Here is an 18,540-nt window from a genome sequence, read left to right as displayed (position 1 = left end):
TTTTGAAGGGCGATGCGGTAACCGTTGCCGATACGACTGTCGCTGAAGCAGCAATGCTTAGGAGAGGAGGGAGAGGAGAAGGGAGGGGATGTGCATAGGTTTTCAGAACGACCTTGGCATAAGTTCAGGCAGTGGATTTCCCACGCCATGCTTTGCAATTTGAGCGTGGTTGACGATCAGAACGATGGCGCGAAAATTCTACTTTTTCTTATATTACACCAGCACACGCGCGACTGACATAGCATGCCTCGGGTATACTTCCTATCAAAAGACAGTTTTCCGCTTGATCTGGTTATAACGTTCTCAGCATCTCCGGATTTGAAGAGGAAAGCGACTCTACTTGTCCTCATGTTATATCACCACACAGGCAACCAACATAGCATGCCTCGCGCATAATCCCCTTATACAGACAGCTTCCCACTCGATCTGGTTGTAAAATTCCCCTGCATGGTAGTATCATTGTTCCTCAATAGACCTATTCAGGACGTCGCTGTCACCGTCGTTATGGCTTTCCGAGGTGTTTTGAACCTGGGTCCCCATGGTTTAGGCCCATGAAACCCCCTTTATTGGTGGGGAAACTTGTGTCTCCGACCATTTTAACCCCCTTATTAGTGATGACAATCTGTGTACTTACGTAGAGACAGACACAAGTTGGGTCTCCGACCATGGGGATGATATTGGGGCCCAGAATAGTTTAGGGGAAAAGCATTATAAGCGACGCGCTTCTCGCGGGGAAGCTCCCTCCTAGTCGCTAGGTACCCCGCCAAAAGCAAGTAAGTATGCTCCCATCTCTGGATCTCTTCTATTAGCATTGCACTCTTACCGCTGATGCGTCTACGGGTGCGCTGTATTGAGTGATTCGCTTCCTATCACAATGCGTTTCGGCAAGACATTGAAGAAATCGATCTACGAGCCGTGGGCCTCCAACTACATTGACTATGCAAAGCTAAAGCAGCTTCTTCGGGAAGATGATCCTTCAGAGGAAGAATACGGAGAGTGGACCGAGGATGATGAGGGTAGATTCGTGGAGGAACTCGTCAATGTTCAGCTAGAAAAGGTCAATGCCTTCCAAGCCGAGACGTACACACGCCTCCGTGAGCAAACCTCCGATTGCGAGACTCGACTTGAAAAAGAAGCAGGATCAGAGACAAAGGGCGAGGAGGCTTCGGGTCAGAATCATGACCAAGACGAGAAGCACGACGAGAAGCAGGACGAGAAGCAGGATGAAAAGAAGGATGAGAAGAGCCAGGAAGACGGCAAGCTGCAACAGGTGCTCAAGGAGCTGGACGGCATCATGAAGGAAATCAACGAGCTAGAGAAGTACAGCCGTATCAATTATACCGGCTTTCTGAAGGCTGTAAAGAAACACGACCGAAGACGCGGGTCAAAGTATAAGGTCCGACCGTTGCTCCAAGTCAGATTGGCAGCATTGCCTTTCAATTCGGAGGATTATTCGCCCTTGCTCTACAGGCACGTGACACAATGATCCATCACTCCACAAGTCGTTTGGATTGAGGCTCATGTCGATACTAGAATATCTACGATGTACTCATTCATTAGACAGAGAATGAATGGTAGTAATGAAAGATCCAAGTCTTTGGCAGGGACTACAAGCGGCAAAGAGACTTACACATCACACAAATGCAAGTGGCCTGCCAAAACCATCGTGCAAAGGCATCCATGCTGACTATGACTTCAGTCTGGGTACACCCTGAGAATCTCCTCGAAGTCAAGACGTACATTCTGCGCCGCCTTCCGGTCCTAGTTTATAACCTCCGGACATCCAAGGTTGTGGAAAGTGGCCAGTCCGACCCTACCATAACTTCATTATACTTTGACAACCCCCAATTTGCCCTTTATAATAAGAAAGTCGAAAAGACTTCAAATGCTTCCTCTTTAAGGCTCAGGTGGTTTGGCCAGCTTGATGAAAAGCCTGAAATCTTCTTCGAAAAGAAGACACTCGAAGAAAGCGGAGATAGCGAAGATTCCCGCTTCCCTATCAAGCAGAAGTATATTCAACCCTTCATCAAAGGCGACTACAGGATGGAGAAGAGTGTAGAGAAGCTCCGAGATCGGGAAGGCACCGAAGGCAATGGCGTTGCCAGCCTCCAGCGGAGTGTCGAAGACATTCAACAGTTTATTAAGGATTACGAGCTGCAACCTGTGCTGAGAGCTAACTACACTCGCACGGCGTTCCAGATTCCTGGCGATGACAAGGTGCGAATATCCATCGACACCAATGTGGCTTTCATTCGAGAAGACTCGCTTGATGAAGATCGACCGTGTCGAGACCCCGAGGACTGGCATCGTGGGGATATTGACAGACTTGGCATTAAGTACCCCTTCTCCGCAGTCAGGCAAGGAGAGATCTCAAGATTCCCACATGCGCTCCTAGAGATCAAAGTGAAAGATGGTTCCAGCAAGAAGACCAATGACTGGGTGTCGGAATTAATGTCGTCACATCTCCTCAAAGAAGAACCAAGATTCTCAAAATTCGTTCATGGGGTGGCCCAGCTTTTTGAAGATCAAGTCAACAGCTTCCCCTTCTGGCTAAGCGATTTGGAGACAGACATTAGGCAAGATCCCGTGGCTGCCTTCCAAGAGGAGCAAGAGAAGAAGGCCAAGCAAGCGGAAGACCAAACAGCGGTCGGCAGTTTTCTTGGATCAAAGTCCGTCCCTTCGTTCAAAGCTGCGGTAGGATCCCCAGCAGGTAAAACAGCCACCGACTTTGGGAAACGAGGATCAAAGACCGGCACCGAAGACGTCGCTGAAGAGGCCGACACTGACGATGAAACCGATCAGCCAACTCATTCGGAGCCCGGCGTTCTTTCCGGTCTTCTTTCCTTGTCGCCTTTCTCGAATTCCAAGTATGCACGCGCACATCGACAAGGATCGGTGCAGTTGCCTCCTGGAGTCAGAGAACCTGGCAAGCTCATTAAAGATATGAACCCAGTCCGAGTGGAGCCTAAAGTGTGGCTTGCAAACCAGCGGACATTCATCAAGTGGCAGCACGTATCGGTGCTGCTGGCTTCCCTATCTCTCGGTCTGTACAACGCGGCTGGAGAATCCAACAACGTCGCTCGGGCCTTGGCAGTTGTCTATACTCTGATTGCGCTCTTTGCTGGAGCCTGGGGGTGGTGGATGTATATCGTCCGCAGTCGGATGATTCAGGAGCGTAGCGGCAAGGATTTCGACAACGTGATAGGTCCAATTGTCGTTTGCATTGGACTTGTCATCGCTCTATGTCTCAATTTTGGGTTCAAGTATCAAGCAGCATCGGAACAGAAGGGACATGACGACCCTGCAAGTCAGATATTGGGTTTGTTAGATTTGGCGACCGGGAACACGTCTGACTGGACCACAGCCATACATCAGGAGTTGCGCTGATGGTGTAAAATTGTGGTACATCGAGAGTGAAGTTGAGAAATAAGACCGTTTCTCCCACTAAACAAGCAGGGTTTAGGAATAAAACCCCGTAATTAAGTATTTTCTCCAATATGATTCCATGTGTGACACGAATGAGGAGTTGTAAATCTAAAGAGAGATGGTCTACCTGGATTGAACCACTTCCAGTTCTGATTATGCATGTGCAAGCTGCTGCAATATGCTAATGATTTTAAGTGACTGTAGTTACATGAGAGCTAGATCAAGTGATAAGTTGAGATTTTCTTTGCCACCGAGGCCTCATTTCCCGGTCTATTTACCATCGATTTCCCATCTGTTGCCATTTCCATTGCTTTTGCTCCAAAACTATGATACGTGCTGACGTGAAAGGAGGCGCAAGCACTTGATGTGTACCACGCCGAATCACAGCAATCAACATGTCATGGCCACCTCATAGCTTGAGTCGAGAGTCTGAGCTTCCTGAAGAAAAAGCTGAGCTGCTGATTTCTAGAGGCGCCGCCTTCTTCGGAGGTCTCTTCTTACAAGCCAATCATACCCTCATTCGCCAACCTCGCTTTTACGCGACTGTGAGCTTTGCAGCTGCTGGAAAGCATTTGGAAGCTTCTCCTCAGCCTAGCGCCACTCTTGTAGACGCGTCGCTTGTGTTGAGTGGCCAGCCTCTCGAAAAGCCCAGCATGGAGCAATGTTTTGGCGCGCTACCAGGAACAGTCACACTCAATCGCTACATAAACGCGATCAGCTGTCCTCGGCATCCGGAACGCTTGCCCAAGTATGAAATCCAGCCTCGCGCCATGGACAACTTGCTCGTGCTACAGCGCCTGCACTACTTGATGAGGAATGGCTGGGACAATGACGTAAGCTAGAGGGAACCTCTCACTGATTCGAGAGACACTGATAGGTACCGGGGTCTAGATCGAGATTGCGGAGGAATTTCTGTGCACACAGCTTGTCTATGACCCTCTCTGGCAGAAAGGAGCACCTCCGCAGCTGGCGAGGCAGATTATGGTTCTCATCGCTGCATTGAGCAACCCTAGTTGGATCGATTTTCGCGAGCCCACATCTCAGGTACTAGCAAATTATTACGACACAGAGGACGTCGACGTGGAAAAGCACTTCTGGCAACAGCTGCTTCTGAGTGTTGAACTCGACCTTCGTTTGCGGGCAGCAGGAGACCAGGAACATTCCATGATTTCTCACGTCCCTGACAAAGTCGCTTGGGACCTCGCATTGAGTAAGGTCTGGCTGTCGAAGATGGCTCTGGTGCCGATTGATGAAGGTTTTTTGCGACCTGCTACCCATTTTCATGTCACAGCTCTCACCAAAGATGCTCAAAGGGAGAGGCTCCTAAACTTCGCACGCAGCATGAAGTGGGTGGGCATGCACGATGTTGAATCCATGCTCGAAGAGGACAGCGATGGTGGCATCCCTCTTGAATTCCAAAACGCACATACATCTTCCTGGATCACCGGCACGATTTTACCGGGCCCATCCGTATGTTGGCTAGCGATGAGATGCCTGATCGACTGCGATGCTACCATAATCAACCCGCCCCATGGCTTCGACAAGATGGAGTCCAATTTCGGCTTTCAGTACGGCGGCTGCACCTACTGGTACTTCCAGAACATTGTCGGAAAAGTCTTGGGGGCTTCGCGAGGCGTCAACCAGGACCACGGCTGGGTTGGTCCCTGCATTCCCAGCGATGATCTCTTCAAACTTCAGACAGTGCTCATACGCACGGAAGACGTCCCCGTCAAACCGAGCAAGAGTCGTGTGCAAAAAATGGCAGCACGCAGCGCGCCCCTCGGTCCACCAGCTCACCGCTACCCTGTCCGCGACTACGTGCTGCCACTACCAGACTCCACCAACATCGTCGACTGCGTCAGAGTCCAAAAACTAGCCTTCAACATGCACTCCCTTCCAATCTCAGCCGATGACCCGACTACCTACGACGCAGCCATCGTTTTCGCCATTGCGAACGAGATCGTCCCCATCCGCCTCCGCTACAACGTCTCCTTCATCTACGCCCCTCCCTGCTGCGGTCAGCATCCTCTGTTCTGGGACTACGCATACCGAACCACCAAAGTGGACGAGCTCCTTCTGGATCTCCGATGCTGGAACGGCGTCTTCGTCGATGCGAAGACACCCAGCGAGAACAGCGGCTGTGCCTCTAGCTCTACGAGCTCGAGCGGTGCGGACGCCAAGGGCAAGAAGATGCCGGCACCCGAGTCCATCCTTGTGGTGGAGGCGTACGGGGTGGAGGATAATGAGGTCTTGGCCAGAGCGTGGGCTTCGCATATTGGGTTTTCGGCCGTCGTGGCGACTGGCGGGGAGACGTAAGTGCACTCTTTGGAGCGATTCCCCCTCCCCACCGGTCTATACCATGGGTGAGTCCCAGGACATGGCTTGGGGGGAAATTACTCATAATGTTTCCCAATCTTGCTCGACTTGAGTTTTCTGCTTCGACGAAGTCATACTGACTCCGAAATGGGCAGGTGTGTGGCATGTGCGGTTCGGATGGCTTATGCGGCTTCGGTACATATGGTCATTTTGGGGGAAGGATGTAGGGAGGGCGATTGACCTGTGTAGAGCTTTAGGGGGAACGCTGGCGGATTTTTCGAACATGATACCCTCTTCTTCGCTGCAGCCGTGGACTTCTCACGGTCCCTTTTTTCCAGGGGTATGTAATTCTACGTCTTTACGTTGAACGAATCATGGAGATTTTTGTCCGATCAGGTAGTCGATCAATAGTACGAGCATTAAGACAAGATGAACAAGTTTCAGTATTGTATTTACCAACTGGATTTCGAAATCCCGCTCACCGCCATGGCTCTGTGACCTGGACTGCCGCGATACTCCATGACCTATGTACAATGGCTCTCGTATTGGGCCTTCGCCCAAGCCCGAGCTTCGCTTCCTAGTCAAAGGCCCCGTACTTTCTTGGAATCAATTGGTATCATTTCTGAGCTCCCTCTTCGCCTTTCTCCTTGTCCTCCTTTTTGTCCACGACATCCATCTCTTCTTCACTTGACGAGGATTTGGACGAGGATTTATCGCTCGCCGAATCTTCCTCGATCTTAAATCCCTCACTCCTTTCGACCAAGCTTCGATAGTAGTCGACCAGCACCTCCGGCTTCGGTACAATCCTCCACTCCACCCTCCACAAGAACTCCAGTTCCAGCAAGGCCAATTCCTTCAAACTCACACCGCCTACTCGAGCGTATGTGTTGTTTGTCCAGAAACTGTCGCTAAGCCCTTTGCTTGCTACCGTAGCGCTTGTGATGAGGAATCGATGCACTGTAAGGGATGAAATAGTAAAAGCAGGGTAGAGGGCGCATAAGCGGTCGATATAGTATACCATACTCAGCAATATTGGTGGGGAGAGCGTAGCGTGTGTCGTCAGTCGTTGTAAATAGTCCTTGACGCCAATGCCGGGAGGGGCTCGAGAGTGGAATCTGGTCAGCCGGCCATCTTTCAGTGGGATTTCGTCATTGAATTTGATCAGCTCGAGGAGCATGTTGCTAATCAGAAGTACCAGATCTTTCACATCGCAGGTTTCATACTGCAACGGCATGAGCTTCACCCTGGATCTGAGGTGGCGGGCACGTTTTGGTGAGGAGCCTTGTGAGGACGAGGAAGATTTCGCAAGTGTAGTTGAGGATACCGAAGCAATTTGTGGATCTGCGACGGCTTCAGCAGCACGCTTGGACGGCAGTTGCGGTTCCAAAGCGGGCTCCGGTGGTGGCAGTGCTGGTCGTGGTGGACTGGGAGTACCACGCCGCTTGCCCGCCTTTCTGGGAGGATCGGGCATTGGCGCGCAGGGAGGAGAGTATTGTGTACCTGCATCTACTGTAACATTCTTTGTGGAAGGTGTAGATAGATATCTTTTATGCGGGTTTGCGGTCACCGTAGGCGACTGAGAGACGTGCCGTGGAAAAGCTGCTGGGGAAGGCGGCTTAATGAACGGACGTGGGGAGTGTGAGGAGGGAAAGCGAAATGTTCCATCGTAGGAAGATCGTGGAGAACATGATGTGGTGCTGCTGGCGTGGATCGTTGGCGAGGGAGAGGAGGTTATCATCTCAATATCAGAGGTGGAGTGGCCGTCGCCACTACTGCCACTACTGCCACTGGCGTTGGAGAGAGGACTCCGCTGTAAGAAAGTGCCGTTCGTCTGGGCGAGGAAGTCACGCGCATACTTGTAGAGGCGAGTGAGCAAGGTGCGTTCGTCGTATGTACAAGGGACGAAGTCGGAGTAGCAGGATTCTCTAGCAGCGTATGGATTGTACCACGAGCCGTTGGAGTAATAATGTCGTGCCTGGCCAGAGTAAGGCGGTGGGTGATGCTGACGCCGGCGGATACCCGTGGGCCGCATGCCGTTAGTGTGGCTTGGCATTATCTAAGGTAAGGTAGGCGTGGGTTTCTTATCAAACTCTAGAGTAGTTGAAGAATCGGATGAAAACGCTTTCTCTCTCTTCGGCGCAAGAGAATAAATCTCAAAGTCAAGGGTTGATGTTCAGACTATCATGATTGTTCTTCTAATACCTGAAGAGATAAAGGAAAGGGCAGAGAAAGACTACTGTATGCTGTTCAGACGACCAAGATCCACATATCTAGCACATCCACTTATTATATACATCTCCAGGTGGCAACTTAATAGACCTCTCTTCCGCTGTAGCCTTGCGCAACGTCTTCGACCTTTCGTCAACTGTTTGGAGAGCTCCTTGACATGTACCCCAGATTGTCTCCCTGCAAAAGCTTGAGCATTGCGGGAAGCGCACCGCAAACATAATGTCTAACGACAGGCGAACTGTGTTCCGCATTCACCGAGGGGCTGCCGTTGAATGCGTAGTGCGAAGGAAGAAAATCTAGACACCAGTGCCACAGTGACAAGGAAATTGTTTGTGTTTCAGATGTTGATCTGGAGAGAAAGAGCCGCAAGATTATTTATCATAGCGACCCATGTTAGCCGCCCGGCAAAATGATCAGGTCGGATGGTTACCGTAGCCAATGACTAGCATGAAGAGGCCCACGTGCAAAGCGATCAGATCAAAGAGAATTCGAGCAATGACAACTTCGCTGAACTTTGTTGAATTGAACCTTGTAACGGGTCACGGAAGGAGAAAAAGAAAATGAGCACTTCGCCGTTGAACAACTGCTCAGTATTCTCAGCAAAAGGGCTTCTTTCAAATGTAGCAACGCAAGGTGGATGTCCGTCAGATAGAGAGTATACATGTGCAGGTAGTCGCAGACAAAAGACTTTTTTTTCTTATATAATTAAGTCGTTTGGGATAAAGAGAGACAGATGGTTTCGGCAAGTCGGATTTACCCCGGATTCCGCTAACCCTACAGAGATTAGCGTGGCTGAATATGTCAACTTCGTCTACAATTTACTGGTGTAAAAGTACATCTACGGTATGCACTCGACGTGGTTTGATAACCTCTGGCGCAAATAATATATACCTGGGTCAAGCTGCGCAGATTCGTTGATCAAAGCTGCAGGACCATCTGGATCAGATCTGGCGGCAGCCAATTTCACGGCCTATCCTAAATTTCCCGGTCACGCTTCTGCACTTTCCGCCGCTGGGCATCATCCCCAACTACTAATTTGACTCACTGTACATTCATTGCGCTTGCAGCGATTTATTATTACGTTTTGATCGACTTATACCCCCATATTCTATGACCCTTCATACTCGGCAAGCTTATCCCATCCGCACCTGACGCTCCTGCACTGCCCTAGGCATGACACGACCATCGACCCCTCCTATCCTATCTGAGCTACGAAGTGCTTCTTCCCCCGCCAGTCAAGTTGCAGCATTACGGGCTCTCAAAAATGAAGTCATTGGACACGAGCAGAAGAAGGAGATGTGGGTTGGTCTCGGGGTGCTGGCGCCTATAGCGCGTATCTTGAATACGCACAAAGGAAATGGGAAGAGAAGACACCGAGATGTCAACAGCAGTACCAATCAGTCCAAGCAGAGGGGTGGCAGAAGCGACGAGGAGGAAGCTCGACTCCAAGCAATCATCATTGTCGGTAGCTTGGCACATGGTCAGTAGGGAACAGCTGCTCTCTCGAAGCTTCTCGCGGATTCAATTCTGACATTGCAATGGCCAACAGGCGGTCCAGGTTACGTCTCGCCTATCTTTGCTGGACTTGTCATATCCCCCTTGCTCGCCCTACTCTCGCCCGCAGAGTCTTCACCTCACCTGGTATTAAATGCCTTGAGATCTCTCAATGCTGTGGCCGATTCGCTCTCCCTATCCTATTCAGATCATGGTACAAGTGAGGATGGCTTGCTCAACTTACTGTATACGGAACAGCATCTGCCAACCATAGCGAATTTGTTACTACAGACGTCGCCTTCGTTAGTAGTTCAACAACAGATTGCTCTGACAGCGGCGCTGATAAGTAAAACATGTCCAGACGAGCACCATCAGGCAATGCTGGCTCAGACCGGGGTCTTGGAAGCCCTTGCGGTCAGGCTGGCATCCTTCGTCGTGACTACCGGATGTTCTCTCAACACTGGTAATGGAGGATCCAAATATATCGGCGATATTGCTCCCGCAACCTCAAGATCGAGGATATCACCAATATTGCAAGCTATTGGAGCTATTATTCAACACTCAAAACCCAGAGCTATACAGTTCCTGAACGCGCCAGCCTTCGCTTCTGTATTCCAAAAACCTGACGCGGATGTCACTTCATCATTTGAAAAGAAGCCCACCGTTTGGGGTCCTAATGCTTCCAACATGTTCAATGTCCGCCAGACACCTCCCAACGCCATTGATGTTCTGATACCTCCCCTTCCAAGCACCCATTTCCGGAGCTCCTTGGCGCCAAATTCTAGTTTCCCTCCTCTTGGGGCTCTTGGGTCCTCGAGTAAGCAAACCCAGATGTCGAGAAGTTTTAGCTCTGCTATTGAAGTCATTCAGAGCCAAGGACTCGAATTCATAGAAGAAGAGGAGAGCACTCTGATCGCATGGCTGCTGTATATTGCTAGAATAGAGAATGAAGTAACGGGATTGACGGCCGCTCGGGTCCTCGCAATCCTGTACCAGCACGGATTGACGAAACGCGGCCGAGAGGCAGCATTTGCGCTCCTACTTGTACCTTCGCTTGTACGCATGCTGGACAAAGATTCGAGGACCTCAGACGCTTCAAATACCTACGACACCAGCCTCATTGCTTCTCCTGACAGGCTCGTTAAGGAGCAAGCTCCTTCGGTCTTGGCTATGCTCGCAGTGAATAGCTTGGAGATACAAAAGGCGGCAGCTGATGCTGGAGCTATTAAGAAGCTGTCTCAGCTTCTTAAGGAGTCATACGATGAGATGCCAGCCAATTCTTCAGTGGCTATGTGGACGCCGGAGTCATCTACTTCTAGACATTCTGAGGGCCGAGATGACGGCTCAAAGCTTGGTTCTGCTGGACTGTCAGCTACAGCTTATCACGTGATGAGGCTGAGGGAATCGGTACTTACCGCTCTTGCTGCTATTGCCTCGGAAAAGGACGATTACAGGAGATTGATTATAGACAATGGAGTCGTACCCTTTGTCATCAAGACTCTGAAACCGGAAGAGAGTGAGACTGTTGCGCAAGCCGATGGCCAGGCCGAGGGGACTTCGCGGTATCGAAGAGCGTTCACAGGAAACTGCAAATATGCTATTTTGGCTGCTTGTGGAGCAGCCAGGGCCTTGTCAAGATCAGTCAGTACATTGAGGACGAGCCTCATGGATGCTGGTCTTGCAGCCCCTCTCTTTGTTTTGATCAAGTGCCAAGACATGGAGCTCCAGATTGCAGCAACTGCCGTTGTGACTAATCTCGTCCTCCAATTTAGCCCCATGCGAGAGGTTCTTATCTCTGTATCCTAATATTTCTTCCAACTTATCCGCTGACCAAATGCTAGGCTATTATGGAAGCTGGTGCATTGAAGATCTTGTGCGAGCATGCTCATTCGATGGATGCAAAACTGCGTCTAAACTCAGTATGGGCGCTTAAGCATGTTGTGCTTGAGGCATCGAACGCTATCAAGATGAGCTGCCTAGAGGAGCTTGGACCTGGCTGGTTAAAGCAAATAGTCAACAATGACGTCGAGGCTTCAAATCACGGCATGACGTCGAGGAGTGGAGATCGCGAGGATGGTTCGTCGACTCCAATTAGGATGAGTACCCCCAACGCCGCTGGCGAGCAAGTGGACCTACTCAACGCGGTCGAAGAAGATTCCCGAGAGTCTAGTCAAGATGTTGAGGAGGATGGTGAGGAAGACCTCAAGATGGCCGACAGCATCGGAGCTTTGAGCAGAGCAGAGCTGGATCGAAAATTGTATTCGCATTCGAGCAGTGGCCGCGGCCCAATCTCGGAGACCGCAGGTCTGACAGGTAGGCGACCCTCCTCACAGCCGGCGCTCACAGACGAGCTGGCGATACAGCAGCAAGGTCTGGACTTCATTCGAAACCTCATCTGCGGATCAGGTGCTTCCGATATGATCGAGCACATCTTCAGAGAACTTGGTCAGGATAAAATTTTCGAGCTACTGGCCACGAAGCTGAGACCCAGAGTGTTCAACGCCTTCAATCGCGAACGAAGATCATCTGAAAACGGAGTGCGGCATGTCCAACCACAGACTGGCATTGTTGTCTCTGTGTGCTACATCATTGTCCACATCGCTGCAGGGAGTACACGCCAACGCCAACTGCTCATCTCGCAGACAGAGCTCTTGAAGCTTATTGTCCCACTCTTCAGCCACCCAAGCAAGGATGTCCGCGCTTGCTGCTTGTGGATTGTCATCAACCTTACCTGGATCGATGACGCATCTGACAACATGAATTGCAAGGCGCGGGCTCGCGAGTTGACGAAGCTTGGGGTATCTGAGAAGCTGGAGCATATGGAGCATGATGCTGATCTGGATTGTCGAGAGCGTGCACGGACTGCCAAAAATCAAATGTCGACCCTGCTACGGCAATAGAGTGGTTGCTGCTCTTACAGCTTCCCGGACGCTGAGGGTACATTTCCTCAGGACGCATGTGACGCCATTGCGGTTCTGATGACAGCCAAATGTCGTTGTGCATCTAGCTCGTTCGTTTGGCGTTTGTGCACTCGTTTCGAAGGGTGCTTTTCCAGCAATGTACATACTGTATGACTAACGTGAGCAAGAACGATCATTGGGTTCGACGATTCCACGACTTTGACTGTGACGCACTCTTGTTGTATCCCATACATTGTTTCGCTTTGTTGATCATAGCTTGCCTTGACGGTTGGCTTTTCCAACGAAACAACTCTTAGATATTATCTTCTTTCCGTGCTTTCGAGTTCTACGACTACTATCCTGTCGGACATACGATGATAACATGTGCCTTTGCAGCTTTGTAGGGTTAGGGTTAGGGTTGCTATCGACAAATTATTTTGACGTAGATTATAGCATTCCTCCTTTTGTACTCTTAATATTTCTCAATTGCCTCGTAGACGTGCATACCAGCAAAATGAAAATCGACTCTGCAGTCATCAAGGCATTGAGCCTCGACCCAGTCAGAACAACAGTTGCCCGACACGGAGGATCCGGGTTTTCGACCACTGCGAAGATTACCACGACGCTGAAAGATGGCACTGAAAAGCACTTTTTCATGAAGACGGGCAAGGGCAAAGACGCCGAAGTCATGTTTGCAGGTGAACACGCCTCGCTTAATGCGATTCACATGGTGCCATCACTATGCCCTGCCAGCTTCGCACACGGGCCCCTTGAGGACGCTGCAGGGGGTGCATTCTTGGTCACGGATTTTCTGGATATGAGTGGAACGTCGTTGGGGAGCGAAAAGGGGTCTGGGATGTCATTGGCGGCGAAGTTGGCGAAGCTGCACACCACGGCTGCTCCGATTCCAGAAGGCTTTCAGAAACCTGTCTTTGGCTTTCCGGTGCCGAGTAAGTGGAAGCATCATGCAACTATCAAATTCTCCCTGACGCGCCCCTTTACAGCCTGCTGCGGCGACACAGAACAGCCCAACGACTACACAGAGTCCTGGGCCGATTTCTACGCCCAACATCGTCTCCTGGCAATTCTGAAGAAAAGCGAACGCACGAACGGGAAGGACCCTACCCTTCGCTCTCTGGTAGAAAAGACGGTCGCAGAGACCGTGCCGAGACTCATAGGAGACAAACACCTAAACAGTGGGAAGGGAATCAACCCTGTCGTTGTTCACGGCGATTTGTGGAGCGGGAATAAGGGAAGAGGAAGAATAGGTGGCAAAGGGGCTGTCGAAGACGTCGTTTTTGATCCGAGTGCTTGCTATGCCCATAGCGAGTATGAGTTGGGGATAATGAGGATGTTTGGGGGGTTTGGGGGAAGCTTTCTGAAGGAGTATCATCAAATTTGTCCTAAGACGGAGCCGGTGGACGAGTATGAGGATCGGGTCAATTTATACGAACTGTAAGTGTGATCAGAAGGCCTGCGAGGATGAAGCTAATCTGAGAGTAGGTATCATCACTTGAATCATCATGCGATTTTCGGCGGGGGCTACAAGTCTGGGGCTGTTTCGATTATGAGGGCTTTGCATCGGAAATTCAGTGGGAAGAGTGAGATCTGACGAAGACATTCTCCAACGGACCAATGCGACAGATCCAAGCAAAGTATTGAGCTGCAATCGCCTGTGTTCCAGACGCAGGCTGACTCCATTTCGAAATGGGGCTGGCTGAATGAGGAAGGTAGAAGCTATTCGTTCACATCCATGAACCTCTTCGCTACCTTTCTCCAACCGAAACCATGTCAGGATTTGCCCAACGTGGCGTTCACCACGCTTGCTTTACCAACGCTGCTCCCTAATTTCAGCCCTCGCAGATCAGAGGCTTTTACGAAACCTCGCCCGCGCAAAAAGGGTCCTCGAATCATACGCACACCAATTGCTCTACTTCCTCTCACAGATCGAAGAGCCAATTTTCATCGACCTCACTGGCGCCTGGGACCCTTCCGAACAACACTGGAGAGACTTCATCCCATCACCCGCGGACCAGAACCTTCTCAACCTTCGCAAAGACCAAGGAGCCGTCGGATACCTCTTCCACATCGACATTCCTCGATCATCTCTACCACTCCACGCGCCCGCCATATCAATTGTCCGCCAATCTGTCAACCCTGGACAGCGAGAAATCTACAACATGATGAACCATTCCGCGAAGCGCTTATTAGGAGTGGTCACCCAGCAAAAAGCGACATCGCATGGTATAAATCATGTTTGGCGCATAGAGAAAGAGGATGAGGGCAAAAGGGAGGAAGTGGTGCGGTTTGCAGGATGGACTAGAGTGTGAGCTCTCGAGGACGTTGAAAACACCAAGATCCTGCGCGTGGACGGAGTCAGGATATTCATGCTCAAGTAGGAGAAAGCCTTTCAAATCGGACACAATTACCAGTTGCATCCTCGAGACGCGATCGGATCTATGAACAAGCAGATAAGGGTATCGAGGTACCACACTCAACAAACATCTTCAATCTTCTCCCGCCCGCCATCCCTCGGTCCCAGATCAGCCCTCAACGCCCTCCCAAACACCTCCAACAACATCTCAAAGCAAACCTTCGACACGAACGGATCGTACCGCCCCTTGCTCAACTCGTCCCGTATAAACGCGTGCTGGGCGTGCGCCACTTCGTAAAAGGAGAAGCAGACGCCCTCCTCATGCAACGTCTTCCGGATCAAGTCCCTGCCGGCGGGCGGGACGTGGTTGTCTTTCTTGCCGAATATCTGCACGCACCCTCCATCGATCAACGTCCGATTGCGGGCCCGAGAGGCACGAAAGGGCCACAAACTCGCTTCGGCGAAAACAAAGACTCACCATCACGAGCTCGCCCTCGATGTCGCCCACGCGCTCCAGGCTGTCGTCTCCGCCGGCGCCGAGGGTCTTCGAGTGTATGTCCGTGGCGAAGTAGCACACGGCGGCGGCGACGCGCTTGTCGAATGCGCAGCGGAATGCCAAATGCCCGCCCAAGCACATGCCCGTTGTGCCGACGCGGCCGTTGCAGGTGGGGAGGGAGAGGAGGGCCGTGACGGAGAGAGCGGCGTCTTCGTCGTACGCGTGCACTTTCTGAGCGCAGTCGGGAGTCAGTCGGGGGCTTGCCGCCGGTTGCAGGGACCGGGCGGACCTTTTCGATTTTGTACTTGTTTCCATCATCGGTGCCTCGGGCGTCGTAGGCGAGGGGTTCCGGGCCTGTGAATTCGTGGTAGGAGGAGGGGGCGGCGACTATGTAGCCGTGGCCGGCCATTTGGCGGGCGAAGCGGGCGACGGGACCGGTCACTGGGGGTTCGGGTCAATTGAAGGGTTGGGGGTTGGAGAGGAAGGGAAGCGGGCCTTGGTAGATTTCGCTGAAGATGACGACGCCGGGGAATTTGGCTTGGGAAAAGCCGGGGATGACGGGGTGGTAGAGGTATATTCCTGAAATTGTTTAATAGATGTGTGACACGTAGGAATGAAGGGTGGGGGGTCGGTACGCATGCTTCCTTTGCCATCTGCGAAAGTCTCCACATCTTGGTGGGTTTCGTGGATCAACATGGTTCGATTTGACAATGAGTAGCTGTTGAGTGGTCGTGTCAAATTGAAATATCAACGTGAAAGAGAAGACGGTTGTTGACCCGCGTTTCTGCGTCAAAGCGGTTTCCTTCCGCAGAGCCCCACCACAGAGCTCTCCGGTAGCACATTTTCTGCCTTTCGAGACATCTCCATATGACAATCCAAAGGTGCTTGTGCCGCTGATCAATGTTTGAAAGAGTTGGCTTTCCTTACCAAAAGATATTGTACCTTCGCCTTCAATCCCTTCCAGAGTAGCTGAAGGAGAAACCGCCAGTGAGCATTTGACATACTAAACGAAGTAAAGTATGGACCATGCAGACGCCCTCTGGAAAGTATCCTTGTTCGCTATTAGGTGGCTCATGAGGAATATGTGGAGCTTCTTATCAATTCGGCATCTTTGCTTGAAACAGAACACAATCAAATTTGATCAATTGAACACTATTGCGTGCTATATATTCATAGAGGGGTATCTAAAAAACATACTAGAAGCGGTCAGCCAGAGGCGCCATCTGTAAGGTGGAGGACAACTTACTGGAATGAATAGATAAGGAACTTGTCGTTCATACTCTTTCCAAGCATCACCGTACTTGGCAGAACATTTCTGGATATCTCTGTAGGCTCGATGCAGAATCATTGGCGTGAAGAACGCAGCGTAGAACCAAGGAAATGGGCTATTAAAGCCAGTGACGAGGCCCCACATTAATGCCTAGCATGTCCTGTCAGCGAAACCGGGCGCTGAGAATGAGAAGCCACCCACAAAGTACAGATCACAAGTGTAGTGGATTTTGCGAGCCTTTCCATCTGTGAAGCTGATTAGTATACTTTCTAAACACCACAAACGATCAACATACACCAGCCGTCTGCCAGAAGAGCGACACCCTGATCGGTCGGAATAGTTTTTGGGTTATCGAGGTCTTGCCATGGCAGTTGGGGGAATGTCTTTCTGCTAGAAAGAGTACCGCGTTCCCATTGTCTGAATCGATTCTTTTGCGCATTGGCGGTGTCCCAAACCCAATAGAAGAACAGGTAAGAGATGTAAAGAAGAGTCAGAGCAATAGGATTCCAGTGGTAATCCGAAGGTGAATGGTTGGCTAGGTAGATTGAGCAGTGGCAATAGCTGAGCGGTACACCAGCAAGATTCCAGAAGATAAGCATGAAGCCCCATTTCTCGTAGTACATGTCCCTATCATCCGAATTAGCAAGATGCTAATGTCGATATTAGGGCCATGCCTACCACGTGGTGACGATCGATTCCTCTGCCTTGGAGCAGGCGTTCGCATATAAGAAGTGGGCCATGATGAGAAAGCCCACTTCACCAGACACGTAACCGTACCGCTCATATTGACGTGCTGCGGCGCCGCATGATACCAAGAAGAGGATATACCATGGCAACCTGACTTCGAAGAACATTTTAAAGTCCAACCATCCGAACATCCTTGGATTCAACTCTGCGCCCATGAAGAAGTCATAGACGTGATATCCGGTCATCCTGTGCTCAGCGCCGCGGTACAAGGCGGAAACGTAGGCCACAATGGAGACGATGAATCCAGAGATGATGGCAACGGACATGAGCGGTCCAAACTCGTCAATAATGGTATAAAGCTTGAAAATTCCAGAGACATGTAGTACTGCAGCAGTGACAATGGTCGTATACCAGGACCATTGTCCCGAGCAATAATATTTCAAGCTCTTGCCCCCTTCATGTTCCAATGGTTTGCCAGCCGAGTGGATACCCGGTAGATAGAGATAACATGCGGCTTGGAAGAGCAAGAAGCCCCAGTACAAGATCCAGGCCTTCATTTTTGGGAAAGCACCGTCGTAGACCAAGCCGACCAGATATGTGACGAATTCTAATTTGCTCTCTCCTTGCTTCGGCAGCGGAAGGTGGCCATCGTAATATGTCGCTCCAATCCACATATACCACATCAAGAGAGGGAAGCCAATCATCATGGCAGTGACGCCCCATGATCCGCCGAATTCAAAGTGTCCAGTGTAGTCAATGCGAGGGTCTTTGCCTTTCTTTGAGGATTTTGCATGTCCATTCGCGCTCCCGTTGAGGTTTGCGCTTCCGTTTACCTGTTTCGTTTTGCTAGCGGCCTTATTGTCACCCCTTTTTTGCATAGCATCTGGAGAGACCTCTGAGCTTCCATCCCTTGCTGTGAACTTCCGAGCCTTGGATCGTCGCGTGGGCGTTTCAACGTAGCCAGGACGCTCTGTCTTCCTAGAAGATAGTCAGTCGCCGACTCAAGAAACCAGTTATGATAAGAGGATGACGTGCGATCAGCCTGTACTAATGCAGTGGTGCAATGGGATCGTACTTAGGGGTTTCTCCCAGTTGAGAACGCGTCAATGTCATACTGACGTTACGGTCCCTGGCCCAGTCTCAGTACGAAGGGTGGCTGAATATAGCGATTATCATGAAAACTAACAGGTTGACCTCTACTTGTGCTTGGCAGAGGAATGAAAGTAATACATAGGAATGGGCATAGGAATAAATTATAAACGTTGTGGAACGCGATTTATTTCTTAAACAGGGAGAGAGGCGTACGGAGCAAGCTCCGCCGCTAAAACATCGTCATTGATGGACATGG

General features: G+C 50.7%; 7 protein-coding genes across 7 annotated transcripts; 4 read left to right on the top strand and 3 right to left on the bottom strand.

Annotated features, from left to right (window-relative positions):
- Window positions 1-874: 874 nt before the first annotated feature.
- Window positions 875-3,387, top strand: HO133_003633 (uncharacterized protein; the record flags this gene model as incomplete). Its single annotated transcript, XM_037294555.1, has 2 exons — window positions 875-1,396; window positions 1,588-3,387. 2 exons carry the CDS (start codon window positions 875-877, stop codon window positions 3,385-3,387), a joined length of 2,322 nt encoding a protein of 773 aa, XP_037149243.1.
- A 434-nt stretch (window positions 3,388-3,821) lies between these two features.
- HO133_003632 (uncharacterized protein) lies at window positions 3,822-5,742 on the top strand (the record flags this gene model as incomplete). Its single annotated transcript, XM_037294554.1, has 2 exons — window positions 3,822-4,259; window positions 4,318-5,742. 2 exons carry the CDS (start codon window positions 3,822-3,824, stop codon window positions 5,740-5,742), a joined length of 1,863 nt encoding a protein of 620 aa, XP_037149242.1.
- A 616-nt stretch (window positions 5,743-6,358) lies between these two features.
- Window positions 6,359-7,795, bottom strand: HO133_003631 (uncharacterized protein; the record flags this gene model as incomplete). Its single annotated transcript, XM_037294553.1, has 1 exon — window positions 6,359-7,795. The coding sequence occupies one exon, from the start codon at window positions 7,793-7,795 to the stop codon at window positions 6,359-6,361; it is 1,437 nt and encodes a 478-aa protein (XP_037149241.1).
- Window positions 7,796-9,144: 1,349 nt separating this feature from the next.
- On the top strand, window positions 9,145-12,365 carry HO133_003630 (uncharacterized protein; the record flags this gene model as incomplete). Its single annotated transcript, XM_037294552.1, has 3 exons — window positions 9,145-9,451; window positions 9,521-11,250; window positions 11,307-12,365. The coding sequence occupies 3 exons, from the start codon at window positions 9,145-9,147 to the stop codon at window positions 12,363-12,365; spliced, it is 3,096 nt and encodes a 1,031-aa protein (XP_037149240.1).
- Window positions 12,366-12,879: 514 nt separating this feature from the next.
- HO133_003629 (uncharacterized protein) lies at window positions 12,880-14,695 on the top strand (the record flags this gene model as incomplete). Its single annotated transcript, XM_037294551.1, has 4 exons — window positions 12,880-13,315; window positions 13,370-13,820; window positions 13,869-13,966; window positions 14,220-14,695. 4 exons carry the CDS (start codon window positions 12,880-12,882, stop codon window positions 14,693-14,695), a joined length of 1,461 nt encoding a protein of 486 aa, XP_037149239.1.
- Window positions 14,696-14,859: 164 nt separating this feature from the next.
- Window positions 14,860-15,931, bottom strand: HO133_003628 (uncharacterized protein; the record flags this gene model as incomplete). The annotated part of the gene is made up of 5 exons (XM_037294550.1): window positions 14,860-15,126; window positions 15,218-15,466; window positions 15,525-15,676; window positions 15,731-15,814; window positions 15,871-15,931. The coding sequence occupies 5 exons, from the start codon at window positions 15,929-15,931 to the stop codon at window positions 14,860-14,862; spliced, it is 813 nt and encodes a 270-aa protein (XP_037149238.1).
- Window positions 15,932-16,419: 488 nt separating this feature from the next.
- HO133_003627 (uncharacterized protein) lies at window positions 16,420-18,538 on the bottom strand (the record flags this gene model as incomplete). The annotated part of the gene is made up of 6 exons (XM_037294549.1): window positions 16,420-16,431; window positions 16,482-16,655; window positions 16,707-16,750; window positions 16,801-17,132; window positions 17,184-18,170; window positions 18,498-18,538. 6 exons carry the CDS (start codon window positions 18,536-18,538, stop codon window positions 16,420-16,422), a joined length of 1,590 nt encoding a protein of 529 aa, XP_037149237.1.
- Window positions 18,539-18,540: the final 2 nt, after the last annotated feature.

This window comes from Letharia lupina, assembly GCF_014066315.1.
Source record: "Letharia lupina isolate WasteWater1 chromosome Unknown contig_18, whole genome shotgun sequence".
NCBI lineage: Eukaryota > Fungi > Ascomycota > Lecanoromycetes > Lecanorales > Parmeliaceae > Letharia > Letharia lupina.
Note: the sequence above shows the minus strand (reverse complement) of the source record. Positions and strands in the feature narration are given on the sequence as shown.